This window comes from Corylus avellana, chromosome ca5, assembly GCF_901000735.1.
Source record: "Corylus avellana chromosome ca5, CavTom2PMs-1.0".
Lineage (NCBI taxonomy): Eukaryota > Viridiplantae > Streptophyta > Magnoliopsida > Fagales > Betulaceae > Corylus > Corylus avellana.
The window spans coordinates 36,237,729-36,255,177 of NC_081545.1; the positions used below are offsets into that span (position 1 = coordinate 36,237,729).

Consider the following 17,449-nt stretch of genomic DNA (forward strand, 5'->3'; position numbering starts at 1 on the left):
AAAAAAAAAAAAAAAAAAAAAAAAAAAGGAGAAAAGAAAAGAAATAAGGTGGCTAACAATAGAAATAAGCAAATAAAATGAATATTTAAAATAATAATAATAATAAAAAGGTACCTGAAATGTTGTTGTTAAGGAAAAATGACTTAGGTACCGATAGCGCCTCCTAATGGCCTCTGACTGAGTGACCGTCTCCAACTGTAAAATCCTTCCACTTATTCTGCAATTAAAAACTTGAGTCAAAAAGCCACCTATATAGACAAAAGTAAGCAAAAATAGTTTAGACTTCAGCGACATCATATTGTAATTTCTAACTATTTTCAGCTTAATATGCCCATGAAGAAATCCTTACAAATTGCTTTCCTATGTAGTATACCAGTTTGTTGTATTTCATCGTGAGCTCCATCAAGGACAGTGGGACAGATACTTTATAGGTCCGTATACAACAATAGGAGTTTTAAATTAAGGGTCAATAGAATACAATAGGACCTCACTTTGCAAATGCAAATAAAACTACAAAATTTCATTTAGTGCTTCTTTCCAAACACACTTTCTATTTTATTTTATTTTTCTCTTTGGGTGATTTTAGTGGGTTTTTTTTTTTTTTGGGGGGGGGGGGGGGGGTGAGGTGGGGTTGTGTGGAGGATTCGAAAAACTCTTGATAATATTTTAAAACTAATTTCCAAACGCTCACGCTCCTAATCATATAGGAAGGAATTTAATTCAGTTTTTTTCAAACCTGCGTGGAAGCATATCATAACTCCCATAATGTTGTACAAGACACCTCATGTTTAAGGGATGAAGAATGAAGTGCTGACCATCAGCTGCCTGAAACATACACAAGCAACTATAACAAAGGTCAAATATCATAGAATCAGATGAAAAAAAAAAAAAAACGTAGGATCAGCACACATGATTAATGATAAATGAGACCAAACAGGCATTAGTAACTTTTAAAGGGTAGCAAAAGGAGCATAAACCGAAACCCAGCTAAAGGTATCATTGCCAGTACTATCAATGACAATCTAAGGTTCTCACTAGTATCAGCTAGTCAAAAATCTTCGCTATGGTAACTGGCATTTGTAAAACCAACAATTGCAAGTGAGAAACACCTTTCCAGTTAGAGCATTTTAGTCATTCACAGAAGGTTATGATAAACAAAGCACCTCTTGCTTTGTGATAAACTAAGTCCTTACACAAATAGAGAAAACAATTAGATGCAATTACTTGCCTTTTTACCCCACTTTCCCCACACTTGCACAGTAATATTATAATATTATTAATGATAGAAGATCCTGCAGATGTTCAAGCCTTAATGCAAGAGAAAACATCCTTAAATATGGTGTGCTTTTTACACAGCTTCAGCAAAACCGTGGCAGCTACTAACTCTGTAAATCATGAAAGCTAGATTTATAAAATCTAGCACGTGAATTGTAACAAGTTACTAGTTCCATACCATATGCCCCACAGCATGTACCTAATTCACTATACAACTAATTAGTCTATATTTGAAACATTTCTTTTCTTCACTGATAGATAAAATTTGAAAACAAAGGGAGAAAAAAAGGATATGAGAATATCAGTAACCTGGTAGAAATTGTATGAATTGTTGTCATTTGCATCTCCAGAGTCATTTGAGTGCCTTTGCAGATTCTTTTCATCATATGAAGAAGATAGAAATGTGTCTTGCCCTTCCAACAATTCATTCTCATCAGCTGTTTGATCCAACCGAGCCCCTTCATTTGACTTATCCGATATAAAATTACCAGACCATTCAATTTGTTCATTTACATCAGTAGATAGAGTTCCATGTCCAAAACCACACGCCTCATAATCAGTATGAGTAGCATATGTAGTTGATGCATATACATGAGATGCAGCCTGAGAATCAGAAATTTTACATGATCTATTGCTCTCACAAGCCCGGTGATCATTCCAATACTTCTTCCTCTGTTCTAATTGCTCCATTGCTGCACACACATATGGAAGCTTCTCTAAGTCATTCACGAGCCCTGAATCTGCTCTTGCTAACCAACCATCTAGATCGGACATTGCTTTTCTGACTGAGAGATCTACATCTGAAGTAAATGTAAACTTAGAAAAGGGATCGCAGATTTCATCGTTGCAACAAGGCACGATATCCATGTCTTGTTTGTTTTTATACGACAATGTGATTGAACCCTTTTGTCGAGTCAAAAGCATTAACTCAATTTTATCACCAACACAATATTTCTTGACATCCTCAATATAAATGGTGTATAAATCCTTTGGTGATATCATCACAAAACATAACGGACATCTTTTCCAGCTGTCACCTTTATGATCCTCCTTTCCCATTAACAAGTATTGCAGAATACATGGGAAACAAAATATGTGGCCGCATGAGGTTATTTGTGGGCATAGAGGATACTCCAAACAAATTGGACACTGCACTGGAAATGGGGTTGAATACCTAACACATATTATATCCTCCCAGCTTAACATTTTATCTGGATCCATTGATTCCGGCGTATAATTTCCTGAATCTAACACCATGAATTTGTAATTTGCCTGGAGAAATAGATCTTTGTTGTATGGCTTCGTCTTCCGCTGCCTTCTTGGTGCAGGAGCCCTTGGTTGATGTTGAGGACGAGGAATGGGGTCATAATGAAAATTCAGCAAGTGGTTAGCATTAGTCAACTGGGCTTTTCTACCTGCTGAATGCATAGCGCTTCCATGGGAACTTAAAGACCCCATACTTTGATGGTTTTGAGGAGAAACAACAGTTCCTGACATCTTCCCCATTGACTGGGCTGATCCAACCCCTTGTCCACCTGAGTGACACTGGGAATTCTTGTCACCATATTGGTGAGGCAAAGTCTCCTTACCACTTGGTGTCTCTAATTCAGTCACCTAGAGAACAGGGGAAAAAAGGAAAATGCCCAATTTCAGCTTTTCCACAATCACTACAAAAGATTAAAACAGCCCGAACACTGCTTGTGAGTTTACCACTGCTTCCAGTTTCCTGGTTGTTCCTAAAAGCATACTAGACCAACTGGCTACTGGTCACACCTCACAAAGAGGCCTATTCTACATACGCATTGTACAATAACACACCTTCTTCCTAGAGACAAAAGTTCAAAATACGAAAATCAAATCAAGTATACCTTTTTGGAAGATCCACAAGAATCTTCTGCAGCTGCAGCCAACGGCCCTGACATATACAGTTAATTACACATGTTAAAAGCACAAACGTGTAGCACTCACATATCACACCCCATCAAGCAGATGGAAACTACTCACACAGACTCAAACCCCCTTACCCAAAGAAAAACTGAAGGTACAATGATTAGTAAAAGATAGAACTCTGACATAGGTTCGGTTCTAATCAAAAGCAATTCTACTCTTCCCATTACCGAACTAGGGAACTCAAATAAACCGGCGCAAAAGAAGACCACCAATAGATAAACCAGCTTAAAATTTTGGTTTTTTTGAATTTTATGTTCTTTATTTCTTTGGATAACCATTTAAGTTGTGTAAAAAGAAAACAATCTTATCTGCTGACACTCTTCAGCTCAATTCAGTAATTTAATTCCCCCTTCTTAAATCACAGAGAACAAGCCCGAAACACATAATTTCCCTTTGCTTTGGACAAGTCAAAACACTTTCAGAAATTATAGGGTTTGTTTCAAAACAAGAATCAAAATAGTAATTAAGCAAAAGCTTTGCGAATTTTTTTCACCTGAATTATTGTGGGGCATAGAGATAGGAGATTGAGAGTCGGAGATCCGAAGTGCTCTAATTTGGGGGGAAAGAGAGGACGAAGATTGAGGTTGAGATTGAGATTGAGAGTGTATTGCGGTTCCATGTTGCAAATTAGGGTTTGGAGGGAGTGCAGAGGAGGAAGACGACGTCGTAGAACCTTGGGTATTGTTGGGCAAGATGGACATGAAAATCTGCGAAGGTACTGTGAGATGGTCGGTGCGCGCGGTGGTTCAGCAATTACGCTTTCTCACTTCATTCTTCCCACGCGTTTTTTATATGCTGAAACGATCCTTTCTTCTTTGGGCCTGCCAGGGCCCCTAGCTCCAGTCTCCTTTATTTGTCAATTACACACACACATATATAAAAGATGCTTTTTTTTTTTTTTTTTTTAATGAATAACATTACTCCTTAATTCTCTTTAATGAGTCCCCAAGAAGTAGCTCAATCGACTGTAAACTATACTTAATAAAGCGGAGATCATTAGTTCGAATCCTCTCTCCTCCTTCCCTTGTGTAGATATGTCAAAAAAAAATCTCTTTAATAGAATGCAATGTCAATTCGGGTCGATAGGTAACTTTGTATACAGGGTTAGAACTAAAATTTCCACAACTAAAAAAGGGGAGGGCCCTTTTAGGGGGCAAAATATTAATTTTGAAAGGTTTATATCATAGAAAAAAATAGAAGCAATTTTAAAATTTTGGGCTACTATCCAAGGCCGTGAGTAATTCTATCCTTGTTTGTGCCATACCAAAAAAAATTATATACGACTATATAAATTAACATAAATATGATCTATTAATTATTTAATTAATATTTTCTAACACATCAATGACAAAAATCAAACTCATTGATTTTTACACACCAATATGATATTAGTTGAATCCGACGAACATAATAGTGTCATATGCAAATGCGTACCTGTCATATCCTATATTTAAGTAATGTGTTTTTGTCTACCTGTATTATAATTTATATTCATGCAAGAATAAGAAACAAGCTAAACTCAATCGATAATAAAAAAAAAAAAAGATTAAATGAAAAATGCCTGGTTCTCCGATATAACATGAAAACATTCTTCTTTATGAAACATTTAAGAGTAATATTATATATCATATTTTTATCTTATAATTTTTCTAAATTCTCAGGTGATATTAATTGTTGAATTTTTTTGGTTTAACAAATATTGATCTAAAATTTGGTTGAAACTACCCCATCATCTTTATTAAATAATTGTGAAATATAAATATAGTTTATAACATTACTCGACATTTAATAAATATGATTCATGCATATGTGTGAATCAAATCATCATTTTGAATGTTGAACTCATCCTCCACAAACATGATTATTTTAAAAGAAGATTTGGACTCATTTTATTTTCGAAGGTAGATGTGAAGTTTTCACTTTGTTTTCGACAAAAGAGCATGCGATCAATGGTAAAATGGTGAGGATTGATTATTAAGACAATGACCATTATCAATTCATCTGATGTTTAGAATATTACAGCTTTTATTACAATTCTTTATAAACTCATGGGTCAAATAGAATGAGTGCAAAAAAATATAACAAATATATTTAATTATTAAGTGATTGACGTGACAACCCATGAGTGCCTTGTAGACTGACACATTAATTTGTAAAGACTTATGTATTTTCCCCTTATATTAACTAAAGATTGCTAATTTAACTTGACAACCTTGTTTCACGAACAACATGATTCCATCAGACATTCTGATAATATACAGAATGTAACTTCATTGCATTACACTTTCTAGTCTCTTGCAAACTAACTACAACATACACGTACGGCATAGAGCTTGAGCTAATTGTCTTGTTATTGACACCCGTGGGCAAGCGTTTAATGCAAAAGAAGTTAATCTTGGGGACCATAATCCTTTAATACAACAGAAGTGGAGCTTGAGAGGATTTGGAGGGACACAAAGCAAATGTCTTCTGAACAAGCAAGGACTGGATTTCATGGTGCATTTTCGTATTGTTAGGCAGAAGCCACACCATCGTGGAACACTGGAATGAAGTCAATAACAAAGGTGCGGATTTCCATAGGGGCAAGTTCTACAACAAGTTTTGCAGGATCAATAGGTCCACCCCTCACAACCTTGACTTCTTCTCCAGAAAAGCCTTCTACTTTCCAAACAAGCCTCCTCTTCTCCATTTCTGTTCTTTCTTGGTTGGCAGATAAGCTTGTCTCGGTCACTTTACTGATCTGAAACAAACATAGAAGTAGAACAGTTTGAGAGAAAACTAAATAGGCATTAACAATGATGGCTGGTTAGCGTTATGAGCCCGCTGCGTCTACCTTCTTCCTGGGGAACAGTTTTTTCAGCTCGACGCTTGTCGTTACAGAAAGGTCCGTGTCCTCTCCAAGCTTGAATAGTTTGACAAGCCATTCAAATAGACAAAATTAACATTTGAAGGAGCACTTGAGTAATGCATACACAAATGAAGCAGTCAAGAGCAGACATGAGAGAAAGTAAAACCTCGTATAAATGCGCTAACCGAAGGAGAACTTTTCCATCATCAAGCTCCTACGTAATTCAGGGAAAAAAGAGAAATCAGTGCTAGAATACAGAAAAGGAAATCCCAAGCAGGACATATTTGGTGCCGCTGTAAAGGATTTTGACATAGATGTCTGATGAGGAAATACCAATCTCATATTTATGTTTCTTGTATATTTTTACTAAAATAAAACTATATTTAAACAATAAACAATAATGAAACTCTAAGAATCCCCGAGCACCTCAAGAGTTATTAGAGCAATATTGTCAGGTAAACTGTACGAGGAATCAATCCCTGAAAAACTGGCTACATGGGAATTCATCCAGTTATCACCATCCTGCAAAGAAGGGAATTTACTTTTTTATTAACTAACTCACAAGACTAAAATAAATCAACTTTATCTTTTCTTTTTCGTTTTCAATTTCACCTGTTCAGCAAAGGCTAGCAGGAGTGGAGAATATATCTCCTGGCCAAAAGTGCGACGCCACTTAGCACCCTCTCCCAGGGGGTCAAATCGGAAATAATATTTTCCTTGGATCTGGAAACGTCATCCATTAGTGAAAATTGAATGCTAATAGTTCCAGCAAATACTTCATATTGACAAAACTTAAGAGTTGCTCAATGCAAAAAATTATTGCAATCATGAGCTGCTATCAAAAGGCAACATGAAAGAAAAATTCCTGGAAATACTATACAGATAACGGAAGTAACTAACTCGTATACTGAAGGCTATAGTTAATGGAAAATAATAAGATTGACCGCATAATTGCATATGAAATCCTTGATACAGATGTCACTGTTTGGCTTCTAATAAAATGGATTAGCCAGGAATTTTCGGAGAATACTTGCTGAGGAAGAAGTAAAATTCCCCCACTAAAACACACCGGTGACATCAAAACAAAATTGCCAGCTAATTGCTGCAAAAAATTCCAATGGGGTAACATTTGCTTACTGTTAATCCCGTGCATTTATCAAGAACACAGATTGTTTCATTTAATGCCTCTGCAACACCTCTTGAATCATCAAGTAGCAGTCTCCTGTAAAGTAAGACAAATGAGAGGAATCCCAATAATGATTCTGATAATGTATGGTGACTGAAAAGATTTATCATAAATTTATGCATTACCATCTAAGTGACACTACTAAGGTGCACAACTATTATGCATTGCCTTAAATGTTAGTTGCTACATCATCCCTTTAAATACAGAACTCCCTTCCGAAATAGAACATATTCTAAGCAAAGAAGAGGACAAGGAAAGGCACATACAGAAGAGGTGTCCACACCATTGAAATCTCACTCTTTTAATATGTATGATCGGATTAAAAGCATACCTGTGGAGCATCAGCTCTATTTGTCCATCCACTATGCTGGATCCCCCTACAGACCGGTCCACCAAAACTGAAAATTCCGTCCTATTATCTTGCATGTAAATCCCAAGATTAATCTGAAAGGACAATATAAATGATGTGTCAAGCAAAAAGGTGAGAGTACAATTACCGATTGAACTTTCCAGTGACTACTAGATACTAACAGGGCTTAAACTTTTGTAGATATGTATGGATGAGTTAAATACAACATTTTATACCAAAACATCAAATACAAGCACTCTCATTTTATCCTGCCCACGAAAGAGACACCATCAATATATGTGAGCTATAGGCAGAACACACTATATTAGATTTTGAAGTACTACTATTGGACTTGTAATTGTGACAAGAAAAAAAAAAGTTGAAGCCTGTCCTCATAATAACAATAATACTCGACCACCCCCCCCACAAAAAAGTAAAGTATCAGAGGATACTAAGTAATACCTGAATGATAATAAATAATAAATAGTAAAATAAACTAAGCTCAGTAGTAAAACCAATATTTAACAAGCACAACTCACATATTCACCAAGAAAACGGCCAATCCAAGCAGAGTAAGAGCCTGTTTGGAATTGTGTTTGAGAAATAGAGCTTTTAAGGCAAAAGACACTTTTTGGCAAAAGCTTTTGCCAAAAATGTTTTTTTGCCATTTTTAGAGTAAAAAAGTCCAAAAAGTACTTTTGAAATTTTTTACCAAACATGCCAATTGTTGTTTGGCATGGCTTTTTACGTATTAAAAGTACTTTTTAAGCTTTCTAATGCAATCCCAAGCAGGCCCTAAGCCATAGTGAAATTGGGAACGTAAAATTAATCTCTAGAGAGAATAAGGACATATGATTACACCACTATTATAGAAAGATCAATTTTATTAAATAAACCAAAAAATTGGGTAATAGATTTATTTTGAAAGAAGCAAAAAACTTACTGGATAATAATTTCCAGCAATAGGTTGGTTCACTTCCAAGTCCCAGTCTGTTCTATAATTGCGAATCTGCAAATAAGATGAATCATTTAAATCATTTAGTGAGGACAATGGAAAATGAACGTAAAGTCATAACTCCAAGAAGTGCCTACATGTGTTAGAGGATAATTTGAAAAAAAAAAAACCTTGTATAAAGGCAACTGCTTCTTTTAACTTATCCTCCATTTCCAGTATATAGTAACATGAAGAAGAAGAAAAAGAAAATCATTGTATAAAGGCAACTGCTTCTTTTAACTTATCTTCCAGCCAAAACAACAAAATTTCCAGTATATAAAAACATGAAGAAGAGAAGAAAAACCTGAGTAAGTTCAAGCTGGCAACCACTCATAGCATCATGATGTACTAAAACTAACATGTTTGATATTGTCTATAATGGCAAGTAGAAAACATACTCTTTTGATAAAATCGCGTCCATTAGAATCTGTGTAGAATGTTTTGTTGGTATCCATCGTAGTTGTAATTTGAGTAGCAACTTCTTTTCCAATTCCATCATCAACGGGTATAGGTCCGACCTGATTTCAGATATTTTCATAAGACCCACCATGTATTGTTCAGAAAATGAGATGCAGAGATGAACATTATTTCCAACAACTCAACAAATGAAACCCATGTCTCACTCTTCCCCCCGCCCCCCCCCAAGAAAAAAAGCCCGATAAGGGGAGAAAAGGTTGAAAAAAAAAAGATGAAAGACAAGCTACAATCTCTATGAGTTATATAGTAAAGCTTACAATAAACTCGACTTCACCATGCTCTTTCTCCTTGTGAAGTCTGGTAATCTGGAAAAACATTTTATGTAACGTCACTAGCAACAGAGAAATGTCAAGTAGTAAATATAAAAGATTTTGTCAGACAAAGAGATAATGATTCCACTTAAAAATCCTCCCAATTGCCCAGACTCAATAAAAATTTTCTGGCATAGCTCCTTCACAATTATCTCATAAGGACAGTCAGAGCTGCAACATAGAGGTGTTTATGGCAATGGTAACAAACTCTGCTCTACATTTTCATGCTATTGTCACATTTCACGAATTCAAAGCAAAGCTATGTAATAATGCATCTACTAAAAGCATCTCTCCATGAAGGTATGAGTCCTATGATGGCATGCTCAACCAAAAGAGACTACTCCAGCAGAGTTCCCTGAAGTCACAAAAGCACTCATAGTTAGTTGCACTTGAACAATTAGTTCTTTCCAATCTCTGAAACTCCACACAAGAACAAGAACAAGAACACAATGCAGCCATTGAGTAAGCATCTTGAGTTTATTTTCTTCAGTCCAGGTCAGTCTTTTATTTGGGTTTTTTTTTTGGTCTTTAGTTTACTGCTCAAATTAGGAGTTCTAGTTCTAGTTCTAGTAAATTAAAAAAAAGTAAAAGAGTCTAAAAAATAAGCTTCAATGGACTAAAAACTCGGATACTTCATAAATGGTTACTAAATGATTTGAGTTTTGAAGCAGGAGTGAATAGAGTGCTCTTTGCTTTTCTTTCTCTTCTTTAGTGCACTGTTTCTGTTCACATTACTGTATCACACAGCTCCTGAACAGGAACAAAATTCCCCATTTCTTCTCTCTTTGCAAGCCCCAATCAGTCCCTTTCCCTTGCGCTATCAAAACCCCACAATCCTATATTTTCCCCTATTCAATAGCCATCAAACAGCCCTTCAGTGCAGCCCTAAAGAACCATCTTAACTGCTGTACAGAATCTCCTGCACCCTAATTCTCAATTCCTGCAACTCTAGGTCACCCAGATATGATCTTTTCAACACCTAATTCAATCTTCAAACCCTAAAACATTTTCATCAACATAACAAATCCAAAGATCATCACTTTTCCTACCCCAAAGCCCACCATAAGCACACTTAGACAGATTTCTCAAATCTGTCCTACATCAAACGACTATGCGCTGTTAATTCATAACATACTTTCATTGTCTTCAGCATGCAATGATGATGCTCACAGAGCTGAAACAGAAGAAAAGGGTTTATGAAGAAAAACATTACACATAGACAGCAACCATGACAAGCAAGGCACCTGATATATCCATGGATTGATTTGTTGATGTACTTCTTCTATTACAGGTCCACGCATAACAGTCAAAGCAACCTGAAACTTTTAAGAACAGCTTTATATTGGAATTTCCATGATTTTTATTTGAACGAAGAACGTACTTCAGAAGGCATCACACACCTGTCCTTCAGGCTTTATGGGGAATGTGCCATTCGGACGGAAGACATATGCCCCAGAATTCTGAAAAATAATTGCAAACAGATACTTTAATAACTATTTCAATTCTTATGTCTGTGATTTCAAAACATAAAGAAAAGAGAAAATAAGAAAGATTTGCAACACAATATGAACTTTATGTCTACCTGAGGATCTTTATCACTTCCGTTATACCCAGAGTAATAACTATACGATTGTTTGACTGGTTCCTCAACCTTCAAAAGTTATGATTAAGCGCATTAGCTACAAAATCAATTACTTTCCTGCTTCCAATCTGCTTATTTTTCTTTTTTCCTTTCCTTTTCTTTCTTTTTCTTCTTTTTTTTTTTGGGGGGGGGGGAGAGCGGAGAGAATTGTGAAAAAAAAAAAAAATTGTTAAAAAGGCTGCAACAACCAAAACATTAATTACAATAGCATCAATCTCATGTTTAGTCATAGTCAAGAAAACATAAATTCAAAGAAATTCATGGAGAAGGAAAATGTAAGCATAAAATTCAATAATAAGTGATCATGAAGCGCCAGGTCCATTACATACCAAGCTTCTGCTATTAACATAATTAATCATTTTTCCTTGATCAGTGGAAAACGTCAGCTTTAAATTTCCTTGACCAACTTCAACAGTAGATTCTTCCCTTCTCTGAAACGTGTATACAGATGATCTGGTTGAACTAGCACCTACAACCAAGAGGGAAAACAATTCAAAAACCTATGTAGCTAACATGAAGAATAAATCTTATGTTTCTCCGGTTCACAAAATTAATGTAAAAAATGTGTATTGCAAAAATAACAGCAGACCTGGCCTTTTGATGCTCGAAATAGTGTATGTGCTGAAACCAAGTGGTGGTACTGATACCTTAAATGCAAGCAAATACTTAGGTGTCTGAGTTGGACTTCGACCTAAGTATGCCCTAACATAATGGTTCCTTAATCCCACATAGGCATTAGCTAAAGGAAGAAGCTGCGATTCAATTTCTCTTCCCTCAGAATCATGAACAGTAACATCTTCATTGATAACCTAGGGCAAATTAGATCTTGTAAGTAGAATAATAATATTCTTCCAATATATTTTCAGTTCTACATCTTTCATTTTTAGGATATCAATGAAGTCATCAGTTACTAACCTTGCATTCACCTGTCCAAATTGAAAGTGTTTCATACACATAAAATAGCGGATTCACAGCGATTATATCTTTAGGCCTAAAAATGTCTTTTTAGTTGTATTATTGAGCCACCTAAACTACAAAGTCTCTTTTTGCTGTAAGTTTATCATGCTTTACATCATTCAACAACTCTTTGTGCAAATATTTCTGGTTCATGAAATTGAGTATGTTTATCTAGATTGGCATGATGGAGAAGGTAAGTACACGGTTTCTCAACTACATTGAAGATCCAATACATGTAGGCAGTGTAACTTCTCTAGTACATACTGCATGACTAGTCAACACCTTTAGATTATTAAAAAAAATAAGTGCTAAATCACCACTTGCCCAAAAGCTTAAGTTGATAAGAAATGATTGATTTCATCATTTAATTAATATTCTAACACTAAGATATGTTACGAGGTTTTCCAATTAGTGCAACATGGTTCTAAATTTCAAGACATGAGGCACTCTTATAAGAGTAGAAGTACTCACTGGAATTTGAATTACATTGTCCCTCTTCCATCCAAGAGAATTGTAGGCCACAATTACCTGCAGTGATGAGAAGACACCATAAAATGGTGTATATCAAAATAGCATATAAAAGGTCATAGCTATTGCAAGAAGAAGGAATATTTTCCATACCAAACTTTTTCCTTGAGGCAGATCAACTTCTGATGCAGGACAGTAACTTATATTCAGAAGTGGGCACTAAGAAGAGAAAAGAACAAAATAAGGAGAAAAAGAGAGAGAGAGAGAGAGAGAGAGAGAGAGAGAGAGAGGAAATAAGAGAAGAAAAAGAAAACAATAATAATTCACGTCCAAACATTTTTTGCTTGATTTTCATTTTTTTTTAAAAAAAACCTTACACTTGCTATGTACGTCAATAATCACCAACATCCATCTTATAACCATTTATGCCACAAAGAAGCTGACATTATGTAACATATACAAAAAGACAAAGGGAAATTTACAAATATAAGATCCAATGTGTAACCTACAGTTGAAGTTTAAGAAGAAAAGAATGAAGATTATGGTGAAAAGGATAAATAGAAAGACTAGTTCTCTAACCCACAGTTTCATTAGATATAATTGTGAAACTACAGAGATACCCCTAAAGCTCCACAGCATTACTCAGGCTGTAAGAATGCCAAGAAGACTAAGGGATCAATTCCAATGATGATAATAGCACAGAAAGATGAAAGATCCCTTAAAGCATTACCATATTTTAGACATGATGCATTCAAATTATAGAGGTTTAAGTCATAAAGTATCATTCTAACAAGAGAAAAACTTATAATGTGCTCAAGAGGTCAAAAGTGCGATCTACTGAACAGAGTTTAAAAAGGTAAATCAAGGTTCTGCAGATGGCTATACGAATTCCATGATAAAATGAGCTACTCAAGCAATGAAATTAGAAAGAGCTCATGAGCTTAAGGCTCATGATATTTTACCTGTTGAAACTTAATTGTTGGGTTCCCGCATCCAGTATCTGATGCGGACTGAGCCAAGCAAGAAAGTGAAGATGCAACTAATTCCTCAGCCTGCACATTTATAATGAACAACTGGATGACACTTGGACCAAAATCGAGAGAAAAAAACTTTGAGAAAAATCATACAGTTTAAGTGTCAAGCCAAATTCGCACCTCCGTGTACCCCATAGACAAGCGTTTTGCATAATCATTAGCCACATGCTGCTTTTCTGTACCAGTAACTCCATCATGATGTTGAACAATTGCTAAAGCATCTGCCAGTGAGTCTGTGTTGGGCCCAGATTTACTCCTCCCTTTGAAAAATTCTAGCTGCCTTGCAGCCTAGAGATAAATAAATGTCAAAATCTAAAACTGTCACACTTAGACTGTGACAATCACATCCATGATATAAACTAAAACAATCACATAAATGATACCAAATAATAGCCACTCATTATTCTGACATAGCGCTTGAGGGCTGGTCTACTAGTAAAGTATCCTGTCCAGTACGCATTTGCACGATCTGCATATCTGGTACAGTGCATGCCTCAAACTTTAAGAAAATGTTGAGTGGGAAACTACAAGCAAACAGGTTACATGACATCCAAACATTGAACTCACGGGAAAAAGTCATCACTCTTGATTGGCCAGGACTCATCTGTAGCATATTTTGCATCAGTATACATGGATGGGGTAGAGTACAGAGCATTGACACGTCCATCCTGGAAGCACCCGATCAACCCAATTAGAAACAATAGATTTTGGATACATAAGATGAAAGATGTGAATAATGAGGCATTATTTACTGACATACATGGAAAATTAAATATAGTAAAAAAGAGGAAGATAATTGTATGAACTACAACTTATCTAGGCATATGTTCAGGAGATGTAACTATCAGCTCACTTAGTAGGACTATTAACAAGTTCGATAAATGTCATACACAATTGGCCAAACATAAATAATTATGGTTAAAAGAAATGGGACATGTGAAATGCAAATTCTGATACAGCTTTGAAAATTATATCCTGCACAGCATTACTACTAAGTTGTAAGGCTAACATAATACCGACCAACATTGTGTATTTGCATGACAAATTCCCAAATGCGATAATTCTAAATTTTTAACGTTAATATAAGCAGAATAAAGTGTTTCCACAAATAGTATGCCTCCTACCATTTATGCTTCAGGTTCAACCTGAAAGATGTTTGAATTCTGCAACCAAAAAATTAAACTAATGCTTCATCAACACATTCATGCCCTTTAGAAGATTCTTAACATTATTTCAACAATAATTACCAGCAGCCTATATCAGTAATACATTATACGTCAGTTGGAGTGAGTCGTCTAATAATCTAATTTGTCCTTCTTGAAAAACCATGAGAGAAGCATAATGATCATAGAGATTCTCACTTAACGAATGATCAGTCAAATAATCATCAACTTAAGGACTTTGTAGAGAAAAGAAAGGTACAAGATTATGATAGTGATGATGAAAAGCCATAAGAGACCATCTTTGCAGTTTTAACGATCAGTCACCTGGTTGACATAATGTATGAGTTTGTCCATCTGGCTGAACCATGAATGTGCATATTGATACTTAAAATCTGTTCCCATAGTCCACATGATATGGTTTGTTCGGGTTATATTAGCCTGAGAAAGAAACAATTGCTATTAGCAACAAATAGAGGTCCCTTGTGAATGGGAAGGGAGAATTACTTTGAGTGCTTGCTGGACATGTTAATCAACTATAGATCTTATTCAAGTCAAAAGAATGCAACTCTTCGTATTTTTTAAGAACTTACCATATTGCTTTTGCCAAAGTCTATTGTCATATTGATGCATAAGAAATATTTCCTGAAATAGCTGTAACTCCTACAGATAATTCTGAACTATTGTAGATTTTGCTCTTCCAGAAAATCTAAAGGAGCACTAAAACATGACAAGGCGACCCCAATTATGATGCAACAGTTGCACAGAGGTTGAAGGTGGTAAAAGTTCCAAAAGGAAACTTTGTTTCAATGTTCATGTTGTATATGGATATTCATATAGCATGATTACCGATAATATTATGTTTGAGCTAGCCTCAAGCAGAAACTTAAGTGGATGATTTGTCCTACCAGCTATATAAGTTTAGCAAGAAAGTAAAAATTCAAATAATAACAGGAGTTCCCACTGCGGAAGAAAAGAAATATGCATATATAAAAACTGAGGAAGTGAGGATCATTTGAAAGCAAATGTCGCCTAATCAATTCTGCCCAAAAACAGAGGTTTAAAAAGGAAAGGCACAATGGGAAAGCAGATAAAATAATTCCTTACATGCAGAGTGAAGAGCTTTCCCATTTACCTGTGATACTGCAGCAGCAACAAAGTCATTTACTCGGTCTTGAACATTGTAATCGAACAAATTAATGTCATCCTTCATTGTAAGAGGAAATGAAATTTAACTTTGTAGGCAAGCAGATACTCAAATAGCTGATAGAAAATTAACAAGTTTTGATCATTTTTACTTGAACTATTGGGGAAACATCATTGACTTCAAAGTAGAAACCACCAGGAGGAGGCTCATAATTCTCAGGGAATGCACCAGCAAAAATCTGCACAATTTAAAACCAACAAAAATTTAGCAACAATGCAAAGGCAAAAAGAAACAAGACTGAAATCACCAAATCCCGAGTTTGAGGAAATATCTCCAGCATGATTATTCACTTGAATGCTATTCAAAACAGCTGAGTAAAACCCAGAAAAAGAAAGAAGAAGAAGAAGAAGAAGAAGGGAAAAAAAAAAAAATTGCTCTTCACCTGAGCAGATGAACCAAGGCTCTTGGAACCCTGCCAGACAACTTCAAGACTTTTTTCATTTTTGCGCTTAGCTCTGTCTTGGTAATCTATCCGACCAAAGAAAAGTGAGTCGAATCCAACCTACACAAATAGCAGAGATTGACCAATGCGTGTGGAGATATATGCATATAGAAGTTCTATCAGTCATATTGCTACTGACTAATTATGACTTTCCATATTGTCTCTTGTTTGACGAGGAAGGGAAATATTATAAACTAAGCAATGTATTTGAAACTAAATATACAAAAAAGCTTACTTCTGCTCCCAACAAATAAGCCTGTACTGCAGAATGTCCAAAGGGATCAATTTGCCAACCAATTCTTGGAACAACATCAAAATCCCTTTTGATAAACCGATGCCCAAGTGTTGTCTGATCAATCATATCAATGTAATGTGTTGCTGCCTCATCATGCATACACATACCCCCATTTCTGCAATAAAAAGGAAAGAACGAGAATTAAGAACACAACATTTGGTAAAATAGATGACACTCTCAATATTTCTCATTGCATCAACCTCAGTAAACAGAAGAATGTTTTAACCCATATACCCCAAAGAAATGTATGAAAACAAAAAATTACATGACTTATTTGTTAACTTAGAATTGTACATTACATGAACTCTAGTTGCCCCGAGCTCACTAGCTGCTTGACCACATCCTGCATTGCCTTATTCTGATTTCTCCACCATCGTTGGAAAAATGCCTGAATTGATGAAACAAGAGAAAAAATCAAATACAAATATTTTTGCAATGTAAGATGAAATCAGTAGGCAGCAACAATTGAACATGTTGCATCATCTAATGACCAGGAGATAATCTATGTCACATAGGCATAAACTAATATACAATGGTGCCAACAATGTATATGACAAGATAATTGCATTGGCACTTCTTTATAGAGTCTTCGCACCTAAATTGGCCAAGATCAACCAATTGTCAGTATCTACAATTTTAGGTCCTTTATATGAAAAACTAGGCATTTGATGCAACATTGTCCTTGCTATTCCAAGACACTGTAGTACAATGTAACAACGAGCCGCAATATTACAGTCTTAACTGTGAGAACATCAAAGAGAGCATTGGCAGTATGGGGCATAATTGAAAGGCCGTTAAAAGGGTCTTCGTTTATAATTTTTCCTGTTCTCAGTTCCTATTCTCCTACATCTATA

General features: G+C 35.5%; 2 protein-coding genes across 2 annotated transcripts in view; both read right to left on the bottom strand.

The window, feature by feature from the left end:
- LOC132181143 (uncharacterized) overlaps window positions 1-4,034 on the bottom strand; it is a 6,488-nt gene extending 2,454 nt beyond the window's left edge. Inside the window, exons 1-5 of the mRNA XM_059594229.1 lie at window positions 3,719-4,034; window positions 3,144-3,190; window positions 1,585-2,889; window positions 737-825; window positions 115-217 (exon numbers count right to left, since the gene is read on the bottom strand). Coding sequence (XP_059450212.1) covers window positions 115-217; window positions 737-825; window positions 1,585-2,889; window positions 3,144-3,190; window positions 3,719-3,926 — 1,752 coding nt within the window. The 5' untranslated portion in view covers window positions 3,927-4,034. The remainder of the gene's footprint in view (window positions 1-114; window positions 218-736; window positions 826-1,584; window positions 2,890-3,143; window positions 3,191-3,718) is intronic.
- Window positions 4,035-5,458: 1,424 nt separating this feature from the next.
- The window catches only part of LOC132182254 (probable alpha-mannosidase At5g13980), a 21,036-nt gene continuing 9,045 nt past the window's right edge, over window positions 5,459-17,449 (bottom strand). Inside the window, exons 20-46 of the mRNA XM_059595441.1 lie at window positions 16,895-16,983; window positions 16,536-16,710; window positions 16,241-16,360; window positions 15,950-16,036; window positions 15,787-15,858; window positions 14,979-15,092; window positions 14,059-14,159; window positions 13,875-13,968; window positions 13,612-13,779; window positions 13,420-13,509; window positions 12,611-12,676; window positions 12,461-12,517; window positions 11,622-11,841; window positions 11,362-11,501; window positions 10,973-11,041; window positions 10,791-10,850; window positions 10,635-10,706; window positions 9,337-9,384; window positions 9,001-9,120; window positions 8,552-8,617; window positions 7,591-7,703; window positions 7,211-7,295; window positions 6,686-6,796; window positions 6,500-6,595; window positions 6,240-6,287; window positions 6,059-6,127; window positions 5,459-5,965 (exon numbers count right to left, since the gene is read on the bottom strand). Of these exons, the coding sequence (XP_059451424.1) occupies window positions 5,738-5,965; window positions 6,059-6,127; window positions 6,240-6,287; window positions 6,500-6,595; window positions 6,686-6,796; window positions 7,211-7,295; window positions 7,591-7,703; window positions 8,552-8,617; window positions 9,001-9,120; window positions 9,337-9,384; window positions 10,635-10,706; window positions 10,791-10,850; window positions 10,973-11,041; window positions 11,362-11,501; window positions 11,622-11,841; window positions 12,461-12,517; window positions 12,611-12,676; window positions 13,420-13,509; window positions 13,612-13,779; window positions 13,875-13,968; window positions 14,059-14,159; window positions 14,979-15,092; window positions 15,787-15,858; window positions 15,950-16,036; window positions 16,241-16,360; window positions 16,536-16,710; window positions 16,895-16,983 (2,778 nt within the window). The 3' untranslated portion in view covers window positions 5,459-5,737. The remainder of the gene's footprint in view (window positions 5,966-6,058; window positions 6,128-6,239; window positions 6,288-6,499; window positions 6,596-6,685; window positions 6,797-7,210; window positions 7,296-7,590; window positions 7,704-8,551; window positions 8,618-9,000; window positions 9,121-9,336; window positions 9,385-10,634; window positions 10,707-10,790; window positions 10,851-10,972; window positions 11,042-11,361; window positions 11,502-11,621; window positions 11,842-12,460; window positions 12,518-12,610; window positions 12,677-13,419; window positions 13,510-13,611; window positions 13,780-13,874; window positions 13,969-14,058; window positions 14,160-14,978; window positions 15,093-15,786; window positions 15,859-15,949; window positions 16,037-16,240; window positions 16,361-16,535; window positions 16,711-16,894; window positions 16,984-17,449) is intronic.